Source organism: Meles meles, chromosome 7, assembly GCF_922984935.1.
Source record: "Meles meles chromosome 7, mMelMel3.1 paternal haplotype, whole genome shotgun sequence".
NCBI lineage: Eukaryota > Metazoa > Chordata > Mammalia > Carnivora > Mustelidae > Meles > Meles meles.
This window is the reverse complement of record NC_060072.1, coordinates 47,333,179-47,355,556: the sequence shown is the minus strand read 5'-3', so window position 1 is coordinate 47,355,556 and position 22,378 is coordinate 47,333,179. Positions and strand designations below refer to the sequence as shown.

At 34.2% G+C, this 22,378-nt stretch overlaps 1 protein-coding gene across 7 annotated transcripts in view; it reads left to right on the top strand.

Moving 5' to 3' along the window:
* The window catches only part of CNOT2 (CCR4-NOT transcription complex subunit 2), a 123,545-nt gene that overhangs the window by 64,013 nt on the left and 37,154 nt on the right, over nucleotides 1-22,378 (top strand). For 4 of the 7 annotated variants that reach the window (XM_046010872.1, XM_046010873.1, XM_046010874.1 and 1 more), the window contains exon 3: nucleotides 13,420-13,542. In XM_046010872.1, coding sequence (XP_045866828.1) covers nucleotides 13,420-13,542 — 123 coding nt within the window. Of the gene's footprint in view, nucleotides 1-3,417; nucleotides 3,476-9,304; nucleotides 9,406-13,419; nucleotides 13,543-22,378 lie in introns of those variants that run through there. The other 3 variants (XM_046010878.1, XM_046010877.1, XM_046010876.1) reach the window with 3 other exon arrangements.

Sequence of the window (22,378 nt, the reverse complement as noted above, 5' to 3'; positions counted from 1 at the left end):
AGAACTTGGTACTATTTTTCAAGTCTAAAATAATTTCCAAATAAAAAGTTTTAAAAACATGGTGACAGTGTTTGGGGACAGAGTTTATTACCATGTAATTAAATTAGTCTTTCTGTTGGCTAAGTACCTCCTTTTGATAGTATGTGAAGTTCATTTCTCTTGAGCAATTTCAGGTTTTCACAGAACATATGGAGTTTCAAGGAGAGGACAGTGGTAGCGTTCTGTAAGCAGGTTAAGGAAAGAAAGAGGAGGATTGAACTTAGAAATACATGTCTTCATCCTTCAGTTTTCAGGTTTATGCCTCACCCTTTACCTGCACTTTGGCTAAGTACCAAGATTTAGAGCCTATCCACTTGGGTTTTTTTCTGGTATCTTATTGGAGGCACAAGGGCTAGGTATTCTCCATGATAACTGTGATAGGAAAACATCTTTGATCTATCTGGAGCCTATAGACTCTATTCTTCCATGCCTCAATTTGAGGTAGAAGTAATCATTTTACAGAGGTTTTGTTGTGATTAAGTGAGGTTTTATATATATGTGCATATGTGTATATGTACCTGTGTAACATGTACACATGCATGTATACACATACGTACACCTACACAGTGCTTTGAACAGTACTTACCCGTGCTTAGTTGTAGCAGGTTCACTGTATTCGACTATTCAGGCAGTGCACTATTTGGCTAACTCCCAAGGAGTACATATTCCCATGGACTACAGTGCAACCCAGTGGCTCTAAGTAGTATAATTCTGCTAGTGGGATTTTGTGATACAAAAGAGACATGTCTTGTCTCTTTGTATTAAACCATAAGTCTGAAATGCTCTCAAAACAGCTTTTTTTTTTTTTTTAATCTTTTTTTTTTTTTAATATTTTATTTGTTTATTTGACAGAGGTCATAAGTAGGCAGAGAGGCAGGCAGAGAGAGAGAGGGGAAACAGGCTCTCTGCTGAGCAGAGAGCCCGATGCGGGGCTCGATCCCAGGACCCCGAGATCATGACCTGAGCTGAAGGCAGAGGCTTTAACCCACTGAGCCACCCAGGCGCCCCAAAACAGCTTTTTTTAAAAAGGCAGTCTAACTTGAGAAAAAAAATTAAGGAAATGGGAAAAACATTTTTTAATATCCCAGTTCTTATCTGCTGCTTCTCAAAGCATTCTAACCACTGAAGGTTTCTGGCAGTCTTCTAGGTATTTTGGAAGTGGTTGTCAGTTGTCAGTGGTTGTCAGAAAAGGCATAAAACAATTTTATTCATATGTTTCAGAAATGTAAAGTTTAACATTAACTTTCAACATAATTCCATTAGTTTTAAAAATAACTGTTGTGTTATAAAATTTTTACCCTGTGCTGTAAGCAATTAATTCATTGGTCAGTTCGTGTCAAGTAACACTCAAGTAATGGCAGTAAAATGAGTACACATTCATGTTATGGGCCTACTGTGTAAGGCAGTGAGTGTTCCAGGTCCTAAGGAGACAAAGAGACAAAATTTTCTGTTTTTATGGAGCTGATACGTTAGAGCATAGAAATAAATAAAAGTAACTAAATAGAATAAATAAAATGCACTATAAATTATATGTTGATAATATTGTGGAGAAACAATTGAAAAAGGAGATAGAAAGTGCCTAAGGAGTTGGGGAAAAGGGTAGCATAATTTTCAATAGAAAGGAAGGGTAGTCCTCACTGAGATGACTGAGTACCAGAAGTTGGGTGGGTAAGAAGCCCAGATACATATCAAGGGGAAGAGCATTCCTGGAAGAAAGAAGTGCAAAGGCCTGGGATAGAAGTGGGAAAGTAGTGTGGCAGGAAGACAGTAAGAGAAAGGGAAATGGTAGGAGATTTAAGATAAGGGTAAATTAATTAACGCTTTTGTGTTTTCACCTCTGTTCCCTTTGATCTGTAATGTTCTTTTATTTCTGAGCATCAAGTGGATAAAGTATGTAAGAGTAGAAAAGTGATTATCTAACACATAGTAGATGCCTACTGAATGTTTATTGAATTAATTTATATGGCATGATGTTTAGAAATATTTTAAAGGTCCTGTGTTCCCTTGCTGAAGGAATACTTTGCATTTTTAAACTGCTTCATATAACATAATTTTTCTGATATTCCTCTATATTTAGTTTACAATTTCAGAGTATTTGCTACCTTCAGTAATATTTGTTATTGAATAGATGTTATCTTTAAATAACTTAAGCATCTATTTTTATTAGCCTTAGTATTCATAATAGGATGTGCTTTTCTCTGAATCAGTAGTTCACTTATACAACAAAGATTCACATTTTTTTTTTTTGCTGCCTGTCCTTCTGTTTTTTTTTTTTCCCTTTTTATCATTTTATTTATTTTTTCAGTGTAACAGTATTCATTCTTTTTGCACAACACCCAGTGCTCCATGCAAAACGTGCCCTCCCCATTACCCACCACCTGTTCCCCCAACCTCCCACCCCTGACCCTTCAAAACCCTCAGGTTGCCCCAACCTCCCACCCCTGACCCTTCAAAACCCTCAGGTTGTTTTTCAAGATTCACATTTTTATAAATGTGAATAAATCACATTTAAGTCCTGGGTTTAGGTTGATTTCTTTAAAAGTCTTTACATTTTCCTCTTTATCATTTAGTTTGTTTCAAGTTATTTTAATTGAGGGGTCCTTATTTGTTTTTATCAGAGTGGAACATGTTTAAGAAATTTTATTTTTTTGAATTTATTGAGACTTGTTTTGTGGCCTAATGTATGTAATCTATTCTGGAGAATGTTCCATGTGCTCTTGAAAAGAATGTGTACTCTGCTGTTTTAGGATGGAATGATCTCAGTCATTTCCTCCTAAGGAATATACTTACAGCAGAAGGTATCCCTGGTTTTCAAAAAGTTCACCGTTCCACTTTTAGGAATTTAAATACATCCATGTAGTTTAGGTGTCATTCTGCTGGTTGATGGTATTAATATATATGAGAGTCTAAGATTTAATGTCGAGTGCTTAGGAGAACAAGAAAAAGTATACAAGGAGTGGATAGGCAAAGTATTTTAACATACTGTCTTAGATGATTTCATGATCACCAGGTAAGCCCTATCCTTTCATTTTCTGAAAAAGTGTTCAAGTTTATAGAAAACTTTGCCCCCAACCTTTTTTTGATTCATGCTTTCAATCAGTCTGAGAGATGATTCTGGGGTTGGGAATAATGAAGATGTGAACAGGGAGTCATAATGTTGAAACTGGATGTTCAGATCTTTATAGCATGATTTCCTTATTTTTCAAAGAGCAGAAGAATCCCATCGTTTATCATGTTCTGGTTGGACTCCTTTCTTATCGTTTGCTGGAGTTTGAACTTCAGAGCTATGGTGTCAACCCTGCTGTAGTATCTCAGGGGAGCTCCTAGTGTGGGGCTGGTGTCATGGCTCACCCTCCAACCTTTCCTTCTTCACTTCAGCCTCCAGCTCTGAGCTTTCCAATCCCCAGAGTAGCAAATGTTGAAAGAAGTTGCACAGGTAAGTATGTGGGTGGGGGGGAAATGGTACTGTCATCAGTATTTTGAGGGTGGATGTTGGGCCATTTACCAGTGAGTCATTTTGGTAGCTTAAAAATACAATGTTTTTGTAAATTATTTTTCTCATATAACTATCATAAATTATTAAATAGAAGAGTCTAGTGTCCTAAGAAATAATTGTACTTTTTTATTAGATATGAAACCGAAAACCTTAAACTGAATAAGCCATTAATATGATAATACAAAGGAAGGTTATTAGATTTTTTTTTTTTACCAACTTCATATTTTTCCACAGTGTGTGGCAGGACCAGAAAATTTGTTTTCAGAAAAGAAGCTAAGAAAAAATGTTGGGGAAGGTGTAAATTCATAGACTTAAAATTTTGCTACATGTAACTTGGTCTCAGAATGGGGCAAATTTTAGTTTCCTTCCACTAGCTTTAGACATGCTGTTCTTCTGTTTCTCAAGATTTTAGGCAAATGGCTGTATTTTTTAAATCTGCAGGAATAGAAACTTCCAAGTTTCTTTTTCTGTGAGGTCTAGACAGGAAGACTGGAACATTTCTACCATCTTGGGGTTTAAGATTAACAAAAATGAGTGTAGGAGCAGTAAAGGCATAATGTCTGCTGCAGAAGTTCAGCAAAGATTTGTTGGATGAATAAGGTCACCAGAGTGTGTGTGTGTGTGTGTGTGTGTGTGTGTGTGTGAAATTATAACACTCCAGGCATTTTTCTTTTTGTCTGGATTGTACCGGAAGTCATGATCTAACATTACAGATTTTTCCGTCTTAATATATGGTTATTTGAAATAATTTTGTAGCAATGTAGCCCTAGGTCTGTACTACTTTGCCTACTAATTAATACTGTTCTTTTAGGCTCTTACTTCTCAGAAAGTCTTCAAAAATTGTTTCTTTCATTCTCCCAGACTGATCCTGTATAATTCTTATTCAAATGATTTCTACATTCTTTTGCACATAACAAGACATTCAAAATTATATCCACGGAAAGGAGACTTAATACGGCCTATGATTGCTAACATTTCTTCAGAGAAACTGTGTCACACTCAAAAGATACTGGAACACTGACTGCTTGGCACTTTAGGTCCTAAAATAGAGAATCCTCAGCAATTTACCCCTGTTGTTCTTCCCTTAAATTCTAGAATTGCTTACTTTGTTTTGTTGTTTTTGTTTTAAATTTACTAAGAGCCTTGTAGAAATACATAGTCCCTTGACAAAGCAGACCACATCCAGTTTCTTCTGGATTTCCCTTTCTCCGTTCTTCTTTATTAGACTGATCCTTTCTCTTAAGGTTTAAGGTTAGTTTAAGACACTATATTCATTCTCATTTAAGAGTTTCCCATATGCTTACAGGATTTGTTTTGTATCCTAAACATGCAGATCTTCTGTTATTGTATGTCCTTTTACTTGTACATGATAGATTTATATTCTAATATTTAAGGATGAAGTACTGTTTTTTTTTTTAATTTTTATGAACTATTATGTGATTTCTCAACTCTAATAACTTAGTGCCCATAAGGCATACCAATTATAGTTGGTTCTTTATTTGGTATATAATTGTGTATTTTCTTCTGTGGATTAGCACATTTTGAGTTATTAGAGTTTTGTTTTAGGATAATGTATTTTTTAAAGCTTACATGTTGGTGGTTCAGTTTTGAATCTGTATAAGGCATATCGATACAGGTGATGTTAAGATTCTGCAAAATCACAAAATCTGTTCTTCAAGTTGAGGCATAAGGAACATATTCTCCCTAGATCAAAGTCAAACTGACAGGAGCATTTATAGACTCTCAGTAACACTTTTTAGAGAACTTGTCAATTTTGGGGTGCGTTTCAAGAGATGGTGTGCGTGGTTTGGGGGAATGTCTGAGTTAAGCAGCTTCAGACAACAGATTATAGTAGATGGTTTTTGAATTAAGAAGAGTGATGTGTTATTTTTTTCTCTCTTTGCTTGCCCTCTCCATTTTTTTCTTGAATATGTGCTACCCTGGTCTTGGTGTTGTTGAATGAGACCTCTTATAAAATATCTCTGTAATCCCTGGGAAGAACTCTGTGCCAGAATATTTACCTGGCAAAATAATGATTATGGATATGTTCATATAAGGCCCTAGTTTTTTGCTGAATCCAGAGACATGTGCTCCCTGTGCTTCTACCTGTTAACTGCCTTTTCAGTATTCATTAATGCTTTCATTATTCGTTTATTGGGTATTCTGTGTTTGAAGTGAAGTGAATTGTTTTTATTTATTTATATGCTTTTGGTTCAAGTTGATGAATTTAGAAATTCTACCTCTAAAATTTATATAAACCTTCACTTTTCTTAGATCCACCATAAGCAGATTCATAAACTTCATTATGTATTTGCCATATTGTAAATATCAAGCCACAGTATTGTAGAACTGGTAGGACTTCATAAGAAATATGTTTCTTAGATGAGAAGAGAAAGATCATTTGTTCTTTTCCTAAAGATATTCATATACTGAGTTCTTTGTTTTTTGAGAAGCTAGATTTTTTTTTTCCAGTGTATGTATCCTTTCCTCCTTTACTTAAGCCCATTTCTTTCTTTTTTTTTTTTTTATTGTTTTGCAGGAATGAAGTAAAATAAGGATTATTTATGGTAGTTGTGAAATGGGGTTGGTAGCTCAGAATCCCGTTACTGAAAAATACTTCTAAAACAAAAATTCCTTGGGTTATAAATACTTCTGGGCTGTCATCTATAATATTTGATAAATGAATGTCCTGGTTTCACAAAGTTTGAGCAGTATCTCAGTGAGATTTGACCTGCCACTTTTCTCTGTAATGGGAAGTAATAAAAATACCAGATTATCTTCAGATTATTATGGCTTTGCATCATTGGTTTCAAATGTTGGTTGATTGCATCTTGATAAAGCGGGTAAATATTAATGGTAATTGACTGTGATTTTTATTAGTTTCTGTTTACTTTGTAGACAGCAGAGAACTTGTGTGTATGCGAAGTGTTTGCTGATAGTGAATGTGGAATTGGGAGGGAAAGTTAGGGAAGAAGTCAAATTCTTTATTCAGCTACCAGAGTGAGTTAGTAAAAATCTCCATTAGGGAAACTGTAAGAAAGGAACAGTTTGTTCACCTCCCCTCCAGGGCACCATATGACTTATATTTGGCACTTTTTATCCTTTCTTATACAAGGTAGGAGCAAATTCTGTTGCTAGAAAAAGTCTTCATACTTTAAAGTTGTGAAATAGTTGATTTTGTGGTGGGGCACATGTATCAGTGTGTTAACAGTAAAACCCCTGGCTGCATTAGAGAAGAGAATCCACAAGAATTTGTTGCCAGTAGGAATTTGTTCTTATTTGAACTCATTTAATAGATGTATTCTACACACTCTGCTATAATGTCTATTTTAGTGGTTTATAAGGAAACTTAGAGATTTTATAATCCTAATTCCTTGAAGGATTAAATTTTGTTCAGTGTATTTAGAAAGTACTTAAAAATATTAGTTGATTTGGAATATGGAAACTAATTACTTTTTAATCGTTGTAATAGTATTCTTTTAATCATAATTTTATCCTAAAATTAATGGAACTTTCTCTAAAATAGGTACAGTCAGTTTGGTAGTGAGTGGCTTTTGTTTCATGTACCTCTAGTCAGTTCATTTTCATTTTCCTGCTAAAGAGATTGTTTTGACTTGCACAAATATTTGATTGTAACATCCTCTATATTTGTTGTTCATTGCAGAGTAAGCACCCTTCCCTTTTTTACCCTTACTCCTTTTTGCCTCGTGAAGCTTACAGTTTGGGGAGAATATACACAATAAACTATTAATTGAATGTGTGAGAGTGTACTATAGTGGTTACAAAGGGGGAGCTGTAGCAGATTGCCTGGATTCATATCCCATCTCTGGCACTTATCAGATAATGGAACCTTGGGCACATCAGATATATGACCTTAGGCGTGTTATCCAACTTCCCCATTTCTCATCTGAAAATGAGGACTACACAGATAAATACTTGAGGGTTATGTAAATCAATACATTTTAAAGAATTTAGGGTATATTGCCTGGTACATAGTAAGTGGTCAATGAAAGTTATTTTTTGTTATTGTATGATTGTAGTTTTGGTAAAGCATTTTCAATGACTGTAAATCAGGAGCCCTAACTTAGTGTGAAAGTTTCAAATAGGAGAAAGAACATTCTAAATAGAGGTATCAGCATATACAAAAGACCTGAGGTGGGAAAGATCTTGTGTTAGTGTGGCAGCAGTTTAGTGGTGGCAGGGGACCTGTGGAGAGAGTTAAGGTCAGAGAGTTTACATAGGACCTTGTAAGCCTTAGTGTTATTTTAGGAAGGTGTTGAGGCTTTTCAGTCAGTAGGACTACAACAATTACATTTTTACTTTAAAAACTCGCTTTGACTAATGTGGTAGAGTCGATCTGAAGAGAATAAGAATTGGGTTAACAAATAAAGATCTGTTTGGAGGACATTGGAGATGCTTGTGCTAGGAAACATGGATAATGTTGATAAATATTTAAAGTCAGTCTAGTCAACTTGAGTTTTAATTGTTGAAGATCATAGAAGGTACAGATGGCATTTTGCAGAGATTAACATAAATAGGAGTAACTGAATAACTCAAATTAAGCTGAGGCATAAGTTTTGTTTGGGATTTTGAGATAATTATTGCTGAACAGTCACAATAAGGTCATGATCTCGGAAATCTTCGTCTGTATCCTCTAGGTAGGAGAAATTAACAAGAGATAAGAACGAGAGAGTGAGTCAGTGTAGTGGTTATTAGCATGGCACCATAATAACTAGTCAGTCAAGGGAAGTCTGACTTAGTTCATCACCTAGATTTTTGTACTTGCTTTTCCTGCCTGTACTGTTTCCCTCTTAATCTGGCATTGCAGTCTAGGCCTACTTTTCTTTATCACCTATCACCATTCTTCTAGACTTCCTAGTCTTGTTTCTTGGGCTTTCTCTCACTTCTGAGAACTTGTGCCTGCTGTCTTTTATTCCACAAGTTTGCTTCCATCTCCCAACCCATGTACTTCAACTTTTAAATTTTTAAAATCTTTTTAAATCAAGTTTTTGTTCAGACATTAGTTTTTTTTATAATACCATCTTATAGTCAATTTCCCTCAGACACAGATATTCCCTTATTTGTGTTTCTAAAGTACCTGTGCAGATTTTCATATTGTAATTGTTTATTTGCAGATAACGTTTCTCAGCTAGACTGTGACGTTGTTCAAGACTTGGAACTGTTACTTACTCAGCTTTTGTATTCACTACCATATTTTTTTTAAGGATTTTATTTACTTATTTGAGAAAGGGAAAGAGCATGGGGGGCTGCAGGGGGAGAGGGAGAAGCAGGCTCCCGGCTGAGCAGGACCCCCCCCCCCCCCCCCCACGACATGGAGCTCCATCCCAGGACCCTGGGACCATGACCTGAGGTGAAGGCAGATGCTTAACTGACTGAGCCGATGTGCCCCACATTATCACAATTTTTGGCATAATTCGTATAGTATTTCCTTAGCATGTTCATTGAAACATGAAAGCAGACCAGTCAGGAGACTAAAACAAACTAGTTCAGAGCTTAAACTAAGATGATGGTAGGAAGAATGGCAATAACAGATGTGAAAACCATTTTGAAGAAAGGATAGAACTTGGATGTACAGAACAAAGCAAGAGAAAGTAACTTGGAAAATCAGTTTTAAATATTAACTGATTTAGTTTATTATTCGTACTTCTCAGGTAGAAATGTGTAGGGGTACTTTAAAATTTGCTGCTAGAACCTTGAGTTACACCTGGAGATAGATTTTGAAACCAACCTACATTTGTTTGCTATCAGGAAAAGGACCACTCTGCCATGGATGTGTTTCTGTCCCTGGGAATAGGATTCCATGCCTGGGCCAGCATTTGCCAGCAGTATAGACAATAAATGATTTCAGAGTAAGTTCCTCTCCAGAGGCCTTGCTGAAGGAAATAATGTGTAAGATTAAATATCATCCTGCCTTGGATATGATATCAGTCTATTTTTTACCCTTTCCTATATGTTTTTTTCCTGTATATGTATATACACATATATACACATGTATTTTCAAGTTTTCATTTATAAAGTGTCCTACTTTTGTTTCCCTAACTTGTTATAAAGCTCCAGGCTTTGCTTTTCATTCCTTCTGTTCTTTAATTGTCATCCATACCACCTGGAGCCTCTTTACTAATCTTTGAAGTTACTCGTTTAGATCATCATAAGTTTGGGGTTTTGCAAATTCTTTTTTGGTGATTATTCTGATTTACTGCATTTGAGCTTGAAGTACTGTACCCTAGGAATTCATTGCTAGTCCAAATTAAATTATGAAGAAGTATACTGGAATATCCAGCCAACTTGGTGCTTCCATTCTGCCTATCACTTTAATCCCCCTCTCTCTACTACTTCATTTTGAGACCAAGTCTTTTGCGAGGTTGAGGGGTGGCATTTGGGGGGTTTAGACTGATAGAAAGGATTAGTGTAAGCTAGCCTAAGTATATGCTTTCTGATTAGGTTTGTAGAATCAAAGGAAAGATAAAATGTCTTTATTAAATGTTTTAGATCTGTGTTCAGAAAAAGCTTAAGAAACTGCTTTTGGTGTATACATATGTCATACCATATTCTTTCTTGGTAAAATCTCACTTTTTACTTCTCCATTGTTATAACATCGGGTATAAAAGTCAAGAGAGAAGGTGTCAGTTAACAAAGTAGATGTAAGCCCTTGCTATGTTTGCTTGAAAAAAGCTGACAAATTACATATACCAAAGATTCTATGGTATGTATAATGTAAAATGTAGTATGATTTTATTTAAAATTTTTTTTAAATTTTCATTTACCAAGTTGACTTTACTATATTTGGTAATACCAGTAATTTCAATACATTGTTGATATATCCTTTTAGAAATTGATAAAAATTGATTTCTAGATTCCTTTGATTCCTACTTATTCTCTTCTAGCAGATAATGTGAAGACCTTACCTTTTGGTATCATCCATTCATCCATCCGTTAGTGTGAGGTCACTCTCAAAATAGATCCTTTTCTAACCATGTCTCACCACTTCTGCCACTACCACTGTAGTCTAAGCTACTGTCCTTTCTCAACACCTGCTTTTCCCTTCACTCTTGCTTCCTCTTTTGTCCATTAGTTACAGAATAACTGCAATGGTTAAAAAATAGATACCTGCCGAATTATGTTCCTGAAATATCCCCAAGCTCTTTGGACTTCTAGCTCACATAGAAGAAAATCCAAAGTTCCTTATGGCCTGCAAGGTACAACATGATTTGGGACCACCAGTATCTCTGACTTCAGTTTCTCCCATTCTCTCTTAATTTCCGACTGCTTGAGTCACACCACTAAGGATCTTGATGTTGCCTCTCTGTCGAATGCTCTTCCCATGGTTCTTTGCCTAGTTGGTTCCCTTACTTCTCTGCCTGGTTGTTATCTTCATAGTTTCATCTTTCATGGCTAGTCTAAAATGCTTTTCTTACCCCATTGCATCATTCTGTGTGGAATAAAGCACAGACCCTTAAAAATGGAATAAACTAGCTTTTGTAAGAAACTTACTATATTGTTCTGTCCTTTTCTATTTTCCTTTTTCCTCCTTTTTTGCCCTGGATCAGATAATTCTTTGTTTAATCTTAGAACCCATTCCTGGACTTGTGTTGCATTTGGAGCATAGAATATTAACACTTTTAACTTTTTTTTTCTGAAATCACATAAGAATAATTAGTATTTTCACTGATATGTAATTTCTGTGTTGATGCACACAAAACAAAAATGAAATTCTGCATATCTGTGTTTTCTCCTTCTCTCCCCTCCTCCCTCCTTTCCTCCTTCCCTCTCATTCTTTCCCTCTCTCACTCTCTCACAGATACACACAGAGCGGTGAGTGTAGGAAAATCTTGTATTAATGAACAAACCTTTCTGCCTTCCTTTGAGACATTACTTACGTTTAGTTTTACTTTCAAACAGTGAAGCCTCTTTTACAATATTAGCTTGAAATTTTTTATTCAATGTTCTTAATTTCAATTTTGGAATTCTAGGAGTCTGTAATTGGTTTTGATGATAAGTGTTATACCAAAATTGTCAAACGAAGAGTTTGCTTTGTATGCATTGAGTTGATTTATGTGTGTATGATTTGATGAGAGGTAACCATGAGATTCTCTTGAAATTTTACCGAGTTTTCTAGGTAACATACCATTTCCCCATGTTTATCCTTTCTTAAAATTCAGTAATAATGGTCCTTTAAAGAGAATTAAATGTATCCTTAACTTTTCCAAAATAAACTTTTAAAATCTCATCTATGAAGAGTCTTGATTTTTAGACTGAAGTGTTTTCCACTGTTACTTTTCTGTAATAAAACTCCCTAAAAAACACTTCTTTTTCCTGTTAAGGGCTACTCTTGAGGTTGGTGGATAGGCATATAGGATTCTACTCTCTGAAATTACATTCAGAATTATAGAAGAATTTTTATGAGATTTACCAGGGAGTCTACTACTAAAAAAGATCAAGTATATTCTAACAAAATAATAAACCCTTTAAAAATAACTTTGTGTATTTCACACCTAAGGAGATTAATAGCCCCAAAGCCTACAGCAAAAGTGTCTAAGCTGTCATCAGACCATTGCTGATATTTAACTTAAAAACTTTCTCTCAGACCTGAAAAGGATGAATGGTTAAATATTCTTAAGAACTTAACAGGGACCTTAAGATATAAAAGCAATTATTAAATAGCCTGATGCTTTCAAAAAACTTGGATATCAAATTTGGTCATTAAAGACTGTAGCTTATCAGTTCACCATGTCTACCGATAAATAGTAGTAACTACACTGTCTTATTTTGAAATGAGAAATAAAAGGAATTGTTTGTTTCTTAGTGATAATTGAAGAAAATACCCTTACTCACAATGAGTATATAAGACAGATATCAAATTTGATGTGAGTTTTTCCCCCAAATTTTTGTGAAAAGATGTAGTCACATCTTTACAGATGTCTTCCATCATGACATTTCACTTTATTTTGGACTACAAAGTGCCATTGTTGGGAGACACATTGACCACAAATAACATAGTCAGTTGATAGTTTTGGAAACTTTATTAAGAGGTCATCCTGAGGAAGAAAATTAGTGCGGACTGCCTCCTTGGCTGAATTAGTAAAACACGCAGTTTTGATTCTCAAGGTCGTCAGTTTGAGCCTCACATTGGGTGGAGAGATTGCCTAAATAAAAGAAGCATTAAGACCATTTTCTAGTATTGCCTTTAAAAAAAATTAGTATAGATTTAGTAATTATTTGCATTGGTGTGGGCTCAAAATTATTAGTGTTGGATGTGGGAAAGACTGAAAAGCAAAAGAGTAATAAGCAGGTTACATAATAGAAATCATAAATTTACACCAAGATGATAAATATCACTGTTATGAGTGGGTACTTGTGGCTTGAGATAAAGTTTCTAGTCTGCCATTATATGTTGACTCAAAAAGTGCTATATCTCAATAAACTTGGATTGTCAGTGAAGATGATATGCTCTGAAAAACAGATCATTTACAGAAGACATAGTGATGTCAAAGATATGTATGAAGATTTTGAATAATTAAACCCAAAGTTAATTTTTAAAATTTTCTGTGGGAAAATTTTATTTGAGGTTGAAAATTCTCAAAAATAAGTGGTATATAGTTCTTTAAAGTAAGTGGAATTATTGCACAAGATAGCTTTATTAAGTTTTTTCTCTTGCTTTTAGAGCCTGGAAGCAAAAATTTATGTTATATTCTTATAGTTAGTTAGATTTATGACTTTTTCACATGACCTATTTAGCCCTTCCTTAGTTGGTCTGTTTCTTTATCTTAGTATTGTTTCCTTCATTTTCTGTTTTCCACATAGGAGTCGTAAAGCTTGACATTTTCCGAAATATTACTCTTGATAAAAGCAATATTTTTGTTTAGGTGACAAACAGCATGTTTGGTGCTTCAAGAAAGAAGTTTGTAGAGGGGGTCGACAGTGACTACCATGACGAAAACATGTACTACAGCCAGTCTTCTATGTTTCCACATCGGTCAGAAAAAGATGTAAGTTAATCAGTTATATTGTGTTTACTCAGCAGTGAATGTTTCTTTCTGGTTCTGGAAAAGCAGTATATGAATTGCAGAATACCATGTTTGGTCTAGTGACTATGTTTTAGGCACAGTGCTGGGCCCTGGGGATACAAAAATGATGAGCTTACATTTTAATGGGAGATAAAATGTCCTGTGATTCTGAAGTTGGGATATGGTAAAACTGTGGAAGCCCTAAAAGACAAGAGGTAAACATGTTATTACATCTAGGTCATCAGTTGTTTTTCTAAACTTGTTATTTTTATATTAAGTAGGCACATAGAGTAGAAAGCAGATTTGTAAGATTTAAAGATATAATGGCAAAATTAAATGAAACTTTACCGTTGCTATGGAACCTTCAAGCTGTAATCATAAACTTTAGTTAGTAAGAGCATCTCCCGTTCAGCTCTAGGAATGCTAGTATAGAAACATTTTTGAGAACTATATTCGGAACATTGAAGCTGTTATATTATAGAGGTATGGATTAAGTGCCTTGGAAGGCTAGTAGTTCTGTAATCCCATTTGGAATGAAAGGATTTAACAGAGCCAAGTCATAATTAGCAAATTGATAAAATATTTTTAAATAAATTGTTATTTTCAAATTCTTGTAAGCCTTTTAAAAACAGTATACATGATATACTGTAGTAGTCAAACCAGTTACATTTTTGTACTTTGTATTCACACACCTTTTTTCTCCTTTCAACCCTTTTTATAAACTTGTTATTCCTAATTTCCCTACCTATATAACAATCTATTCTAGTTATTAAGCTATTGAGATTCTTACTTATGTGTAAAGCATTTATAAAATTCTAAAATATGTAACAAATGCTCTCATTTTTCATTAAAGTTGATCATTAGTAAATAACTTCCTGTGTCTTAGAATTCACAGATTGGCTTAATTTAGATTTAGGATTTTGGTGATTTTTTTTTTTCTCCTCCTGTTGTGCTATTGCTCCCCTTTATTTTTATTTGAAAATTGTTTCATTTTGTCAGTAATGTATCAGTTGTGTTATTAGGGCTCTTTTCAAAATATGTGATTTTATAATTAGTGTGCAGTTTAAATAGCTCCTTGAATAATGTCATCTAATTAATTTTCTGTTGCTTTACTAACCATATAGCTATTTGTTCTTGGATGTAAATTATAATTGAATTTATTTTTACTGAAGTTTCTGTGTTTATGTGTTCCCGTGTTGATACTGTAGTTAAAGAATGTCATGTTGCTTGTAAAAAACTATAAAACTAATCCATGCGTGTATTACTGTGATTGTATAGTACAAGTTAAGTTTGATGGGGAAAATGGTAGTGGAATATTACTTACCGATGAAAAGTATTCATTCTGATTAGGGAGATACGAAGCTTTCAGACTGAAATCTGGAATAAAGTATGTACGGAGAATGACAGAGAGGTCTGTCTGCTAGAGAGCAGAAATACTCTATATGAGAGGTTTTTAGTCAGAATGATTAAATACACTTATATATGTTGGTTATCATTTCTGTTTGGTTGTCACAAAAATAACACAGGTTGGTTTTCTTTACTAAACTTTTTAAATTAAGAAGGTACTAAGCCATAGAGATTAAGAATTTAGGGTCTAAAGCCTTGCCCTTACGTGTATGGATCTTAGCTAAGCCTGTTGGCAAGAACTCCAAGCCTCAACCTTTTCTTCTTTAAGCTGGGAATAATAATATAATAGCTACTTAAAAATTTCTGCTGCTGCTGATACCTTTTTTGTAACAAAATAGTATAGGGACAGTATTGCAAATTTTAGAAAACATCCATGAGAAGGGAGAAGAAAATTTACCCTTAATTTTGCTGATCAGAAATAATTTACTGCTAAAATTTTAATACTTTAAGTATTTTTATTTTAAAAATGTTATATAAATCTCTGGGACATGTCTGCATATTTTCCACTAGAAAGTTTATACCAGTTTCTACTTTCATCAGCTATTACCTTTAAGTCTTTGCAATATACAAAAAAAGGCTGTTGTTTTAAAATACATTAAGACAGGCCCCTGGATAGTCAGTGGGATAAGCATCCACTCTTGATTTTGGCTCAGGTCATGATCTTGGGGTCATGAGATGGAGCCCTGTGTGGGGGTTGCATGGCTCCCTAGCATGGAGCCTGCTTAGACAGTCTCTCTCTCCCTTTCCCTCTGCCCCTCCCTGCCTTAAAAAGTACATAAAGATGTTGCTAAATTTACACACACTCAATAATGTATCTTTTCCATGTAGTTACTGGCCATTTGTATTTCTTCCTTTGTGGATTACCTATTTTTGTGCCATTTTGTTTTCTCTTGATGTGGTAAGTCTTGTTTATTTGTTAGTGTTTCTATAAATTAATGGTCTCTTGTACTTGTTACAAATATTTTCCCAGGTTTTTCTGCCTATAGTTCAGTGAGTGGTTCTTTAATATAAAAATATTTATCATTCTTACTAAATTTGACTCATCAGTCTTTTTATATTTGTGGTTTCTGTTTTCGAGATCATACTTAGACCTTTTCCATCTACTTTCTTCTAGCATTTTTGTGCCTCATTCTTCAGATATAACTTAGCTGCCTTAGAAATGTATTTTGGTTGGGGTGCCTGGGTGGCTCATTCGGGTTGATTAAGCATCTGACTCTTGATTTTGGCTTAGGTCATGATCTCAGGGTTGTGAAATTGAGCCCTGTGTGGAGCTATGTGTTGGGTGTGGGGCCTGCTTAAGATTCTCTCTCTCCCTCTGCCCCTCCCCCACCAACAATCAATCTCTCTCTCTCTGTCTCCCTCTCCACACACATCCACCCCCCCCATCTTTCTCTTTTTCTCTCTCTCTTCTCTCCAAAAAAAAAAAAAAAGGTATTTTGGTTTAAGGTGTGAATATAATGGTGCCCAGTTCTCCTTCCCCCACTTTCTCAGTGAACATGTCCAATATCTAATTGTCCCAACATCAGTTATAGTTATAATTTAGATCATAGGTTAGAAAACTTTTCCATAAGGGACCAGATAATAGTATATTATGTGGGTATTTATATGACCATTTAGAAAGTAAAAAAAAAAAAAACAAAAAAAAACAAAAAAAAACATTCTTTGTTCATGTACCCTACAAATACAAGCAGTGTGCTAGGTTTGGCCTATAGGAAGTAATTTGCTCACACTTGAGTTAGAGCATTCATTTAAGGCTAATTGAAATCCTCCCTTAATATATTTTAATGTCTGATGTATTCTTGGGCCTGTTTCTCAACTCTTTTGTTCTGTTTCTCATACTGATTCTATGGCAGAACTACAACATAGTTGAATTGCTGTCGCTTTATAGACTGTTCACATCTTAGGTAAGGTCTTTTACATCCTTTATAAACATTTATATTGCTGATTACCTTTTTTTAGAAGTCTAGGTCTCCTATTTCTGTTCTTTATGCTTTTTTAATAAGTAGGGTTTTTGTTACTTTTTTCTGATTTGTTTTTTATTGATATAGAGAATACTTTGTGTGTGTGTTTATTTTATAACCAACTATCTAAAAAAACTCTTAACTAGTTTTTGTTGAATGGGAACAGGAACATGGGCTCTGCAGGTCCTGCTATTTGATTTTATATCTCATTCACATGATGTACTAGCTAGTTGTCCTTGGGGAAGTTACTTAGTCTCTGTGTTTCAGTTTTATCATCTATAAAATAGGAATAATAATATATGACTCATGGGTGGTTATAACTGTATGAAAAACTTTTAGAAGACCAGATGGTAAATATTAAGTAAATTTTACTACTAATATGAACAATAATAATATTATTCCATTTAATTCTTTTGGGTTTTTTAATGTAGTTATGTATATCATCTGCAGATAGCAATTATTTTATTATAAAAACAATTGAAGAGAAAGTTTAAACATGAATGACTGGGATAATTTTGTAATTTTTTTCTCCCTGGGAAGAGTGAGAAAATAATTTCAAATTCTAATTTATGATAAAGAAAAACTGGCCTGTGATTTGGTCTTTAAGCCACTTACAAACAAAATCCTGATATACCTTATCCATAAAGTATAAAATATAACTTATATGCATGGTTATAAAGGTATTTGGGAAGCTGTTCTTTATGTGACTCTATTAATTAAATTAAGAAATCGTTATTCAGGACTACTTCCCTTTCCAAGGCCTTTTATATCAAGAGATATCTGTATACGTATGTATCTTTCTATAGAATGCTGAATTTGCTATTTGAAGGATACAGTTAGTTTTGTAAATACTACAAATATGTTATTTAAGTGTTTTTACAAGATTAAATAAATCATAGGCAGATACAGACTTAATTTCCTTTTTATCATAATTACTTTCTTTTGGGGGACATTATAGAAAATTAAAAGCATTCATATAAGATGTTAATAGACAACTTTTTGGGGGGATTATATAATTTAAGCAGCTTAGAGTTGTTTACATATATTTGTATTTTAATTGCTAACATTTTAAAGTCCTATGAGTCTGTGCACTCACTTGATTCTTAGGTGTAATCGTTTTAAAGGCACAAACTTGTGGGAAATCTTTTTCCCTTGTTTTAGTATATGCTGTAAAGGCATAAAATGTGACACCTTTTCCTTACATTAAAAAAAACTCATAAAACTGGTAAGAGTAGACCACTTCCTTGTTTTGACAAATAGCAACATTCTGAATGCATACCTAGTTTTTTTTTGTTGTTGTTTTTTTTTTTTTTTTTTTTTTTAATTTGACAAAGATCACAAGTAGGCAGAGAGGCAGGAAAGGGGGGAAGGAGCAGGCTCCCCACTGAGCAGAGAGCCCTATGTGGGGCTTGATCCCAGGACCCTGAGATCGTGACTTTTGCCTAAGGCAGAGGTTTAACCCACTGAGCCACTCAGGCGCCCCACATACCTAGCTTTTGTACTTGCTAGCCTATAACAGTTAACAACTGCTAGGATTTCTTTCAGGCCAATTAATAACCAATATTTTGTAATGCAAATCTGTTATAAAATAAGGATACTTTTTTTCACCATTATTGTCATTGGCATGATTAGTATTTAACTGCATCTTGGAGTCACGCTTGGCTGACTCTCCACTTCATTGCATTCACATTCCTTTCTGCATGAAGACCTTGGCATTGTTTTCCTGTTTTGTTTTTCAGATCTTCACATGGTTCTCTCTCATTATATCCATGTACCTGCTAAAATACCTTCCTTAAGAAACCTTCTCTCTTTTCCTAAGTAGCCTCGTATATACTATGAATACTACTTCCACTGTCCTTCTAAATTCTTTCTTGCATTTTTACAGTCATAACACCTCTTCACCTAAAAGTATGTATTCATCAGTTGTTTATTATCCTCTCTACTCCACTAGAATTTTTAACAAGGGCAAGGACTTTGCCTGTCTGATTTACTGATATGTTCTTAGAACCTATATATAATAATGTGCAGGAGATAGGGAGTCTGTTAAAGGGAGGGAAGGGAGTTGATACTGAAATATAACAGTTAAGATTATTTGCAGATGATATTATTTACCTAAAAAACTCAAAAATCACTTTTAAAAATAGAAAATATGGGAGCAGTTGGGTGGCTCAGTCAGTTAAGCATCTGCCTTTGGCTCAGGGTTCCCGCATTAGGCTCTCTGCTTAGCAGGGATCCTGCTTCTTTTTCCCGCTCCCTCTCTGCCTGCCACTCCACCTGCTGTGCTCTCTCTCTGTGTCAAATAAATAAATATTTTTAAAAAAATGAATGTATATAAATGTGGAGATTTTTATGACCATAATAATCTGATAGAGTTAAGTGTAAGTAAATCAGACTATACTCTAAAGAAACTGGAATTAAATGTCAAATTATTTGAAGGGAATGTCCTAAAAACCTTTGAAATTCATTGACATTCACAAAATCTTCAAGCTCAGTATTTTAAAAGACAAAAGCCTATTTATAAAAAACGATATACTTAAAAGATCTGTCAGATTGTGATATATATACAAAAAGAATCATAAAATGTTTCATCAATAATAACAATAAAAATTCATAGTTAGAAAATGATTGTTATACTAGAAAGGCGCCTTATTTTCTTTTTTTTAAGATTTTATTTATTTATTTGACAGAGATCACAAGTAGGCAGAAAGGCAGGCAAAGAGAGGAAGGGAAGCAGGCTCCTCGCCAAGCAGGGAGCCCGATGAAGGGCTTGATCCCAGTACTCTGGGATCATGACCTGAGCTGAAGGCAGAGGCTTTAACCCACTGAGCCACCCACGTGCCCCAGGAGATGCTTTTTTCATGGAAGAATAGCCGCTCTCTGAGGGGTCATTGAAGCAATTGCTGGAGAACTATAATTAATGCAGACTTTCTAAAACAGTTTAGAAATGAGTACTGAAAGCCTTTTAAAAGTGCGAACATTTCTTCAGTCATATGCCTTCCTATATATTGGACTTTAACCTAAAATTTAGACAATATAATATAAAGATGTTCATTGTCATCCTTTGAATTTGAATGTTAAATGCCCAATAGGAATTAATTACATAGACTATTTCAGCTTGTAGTACACTTTATTAAAATGCTCTTTCTAAAAACTTAATGTTTTAATCAGAATTATTTGAAATACTAAGTAAACCCATAATTTATTTTTATCTGATTCATAAGGTACAAGGTCCTATGACTTATTCTGACTGTTCCTGCCCTTCTTTTCTCCTTTCTTCTTTTGTTCTTTTTAATGTATTGTCTTCTTATAGTCTTTATTTTTGTGTCAGTTAGATGTCATTGTGATGGGTGGTTTCATTTTTTAAACCATACTGTTTTTAATTTTAAAATGTTCTTCAGATTCTGTCCGAGGTTTAGAACTTCTTTTCCTTTGTGGGTTCTTTTTTTTTTTCTCCCTGTTTGTAGGTATGTTATAGTCAAAGTTATACTTTGTTATTTTTGTTCTGGGTTAACAGAATTTAGAATTATGTTATTACCACACCTTTAAGTAATATAATACAATGAATTGTTTAAAGGTTATTTAAAAACTTATTTCATTTTTTAATTGCTTCTGTGGTCAGAGAACTTTTATTTAACCAAACTTTCTTGTATTTTGAAGTAATTTATTATTGAGAAAATACTTTCTTGACTAGACTGATTTTAATGTTTCCAAAATCTGTTTTAGGATTGAAGGTACATTTATTGGAGGGAATAATTGAGAAGTAGTCACTATTGGAAAGCACAGAATAATTGATATACCTTTGTTTTGTTAACAGTTTGAGGGCAGGACCCAGATTTGCTTATTAAGTTTTCAAGTATATATATTTGTAAAACAAAAAAATGTTAAACTTTTTTTGGTCATGGATTTCAGAGTTGTATCTAGTAACAGTGGAAATAATTTTTTAAATAGTTTCTAACTTACTAATTTTTCTTAACATTCTATATAGTAAACCAAGGGTAAGTGGGCTTTTTGTTGGGTCATCATGGAAATAACTTGAATCACATTACTGTTTCTTCTAGTTGCTTCTTGGTTTTTGTTGTTGTCTGACTGCAGTTTATATTATAGACTGTTTGAGAACTGAGGAAGAGTGTAATTGAAATGATGGTTTTGGACTGGGAACATACTATCCTTGGTGGCTTCAGCGTTCTACTAATTATGTAACATTTAATTCTTTTCTGCCATTTCCCCCATCTACCGACGATCATAAGCTCTGCTTATTTTACCTGAAATTTGTGATGATGAACTTCTTTCTTTAGCTTCTTAGACAAAAATTAGTATAAATGTAGGGTACTATGCAGTAAATTCCCCAGAGGTTGAATGACCCTTTGACTGTTGTTAAAACAAGTCCTCCTTTGAGAGGAAAATTAGGTTATTACTGCAGCTGCTACCATATAGTGAGCACATACTATGTGCCATAGCTTATCTCATTTAATCTTCACTTGAACTCTGGTAGGTAGTAGTATTTCCATCTTACAGGAAAGAAACAGAGGCCTGGCTCTCCCATAGGTAAGTGTCAGAACCAGGATTCAGACCTAGATTTTTTTTTTTTAACTCCAAAACTGGGCTTATTGCATTTATTATGGCTTATTGCTTATTGCTTTCTTATTGTAATGTGTCTCTTAATCTAAGGCTTTGATATTTCTCTAAGAAATTCATCTTTATATTAACTTTTAGTATGTAAATATGTAAGTTTTCTGTTGTCTGTTCATTGTAGTTATTGCTGTGCCATGGTACATTTCTTGTGCATTTTCTTTGCCCTCTCAAATAGCATTTATATCCCATTCACATTCCTTCATTGTGTGTTAAATATATTTTTAGCACTGACATACTTCATGAAGCATGCTTTCAGTGTTTAAAAATGTATACCATTAGGAACTGGTTCAATAAGAAATTATATATTTGCATTTTTGACATGTTTTGAGGCAGTCATTTAACATGTTTGCAAAACTGATTAATGCTTATTTTACATGGATGCTTTGAAGGCTATAAACTCTGAAATTTAACAAACTACTTTCATATTCCTATAAAGTATTGTTCACTTACCTTCTCATGTACTCTCACACATAGAGAAAATGATAGTAGTAATTATGTCACACTGGTAAATGGGTCACTCTACAGCTCTTGATCACCAGTACTTGGCCCAGGGAGCCATGCCCTCTCTACCTTCATGTTGTGCCTCCTTCTCTTAGCTTCCTAGTGCTGAGAGGGTTGTTATCTTGGCACACCTGTAACTCCTTGTGGATATATAACCTTTGTGAGAAAGTAGACTAAAATGTCTGTTCTTTGGACTTACATATTCAGTAAACATAAATTTCTGAGAAAAGTAAAATTTTAAGTGGTCCATTCTAAAATGTGCGCATTGTGGATCATTCTAAAACATACAATCATTTGGCAGTCTCTTATATTTGAAG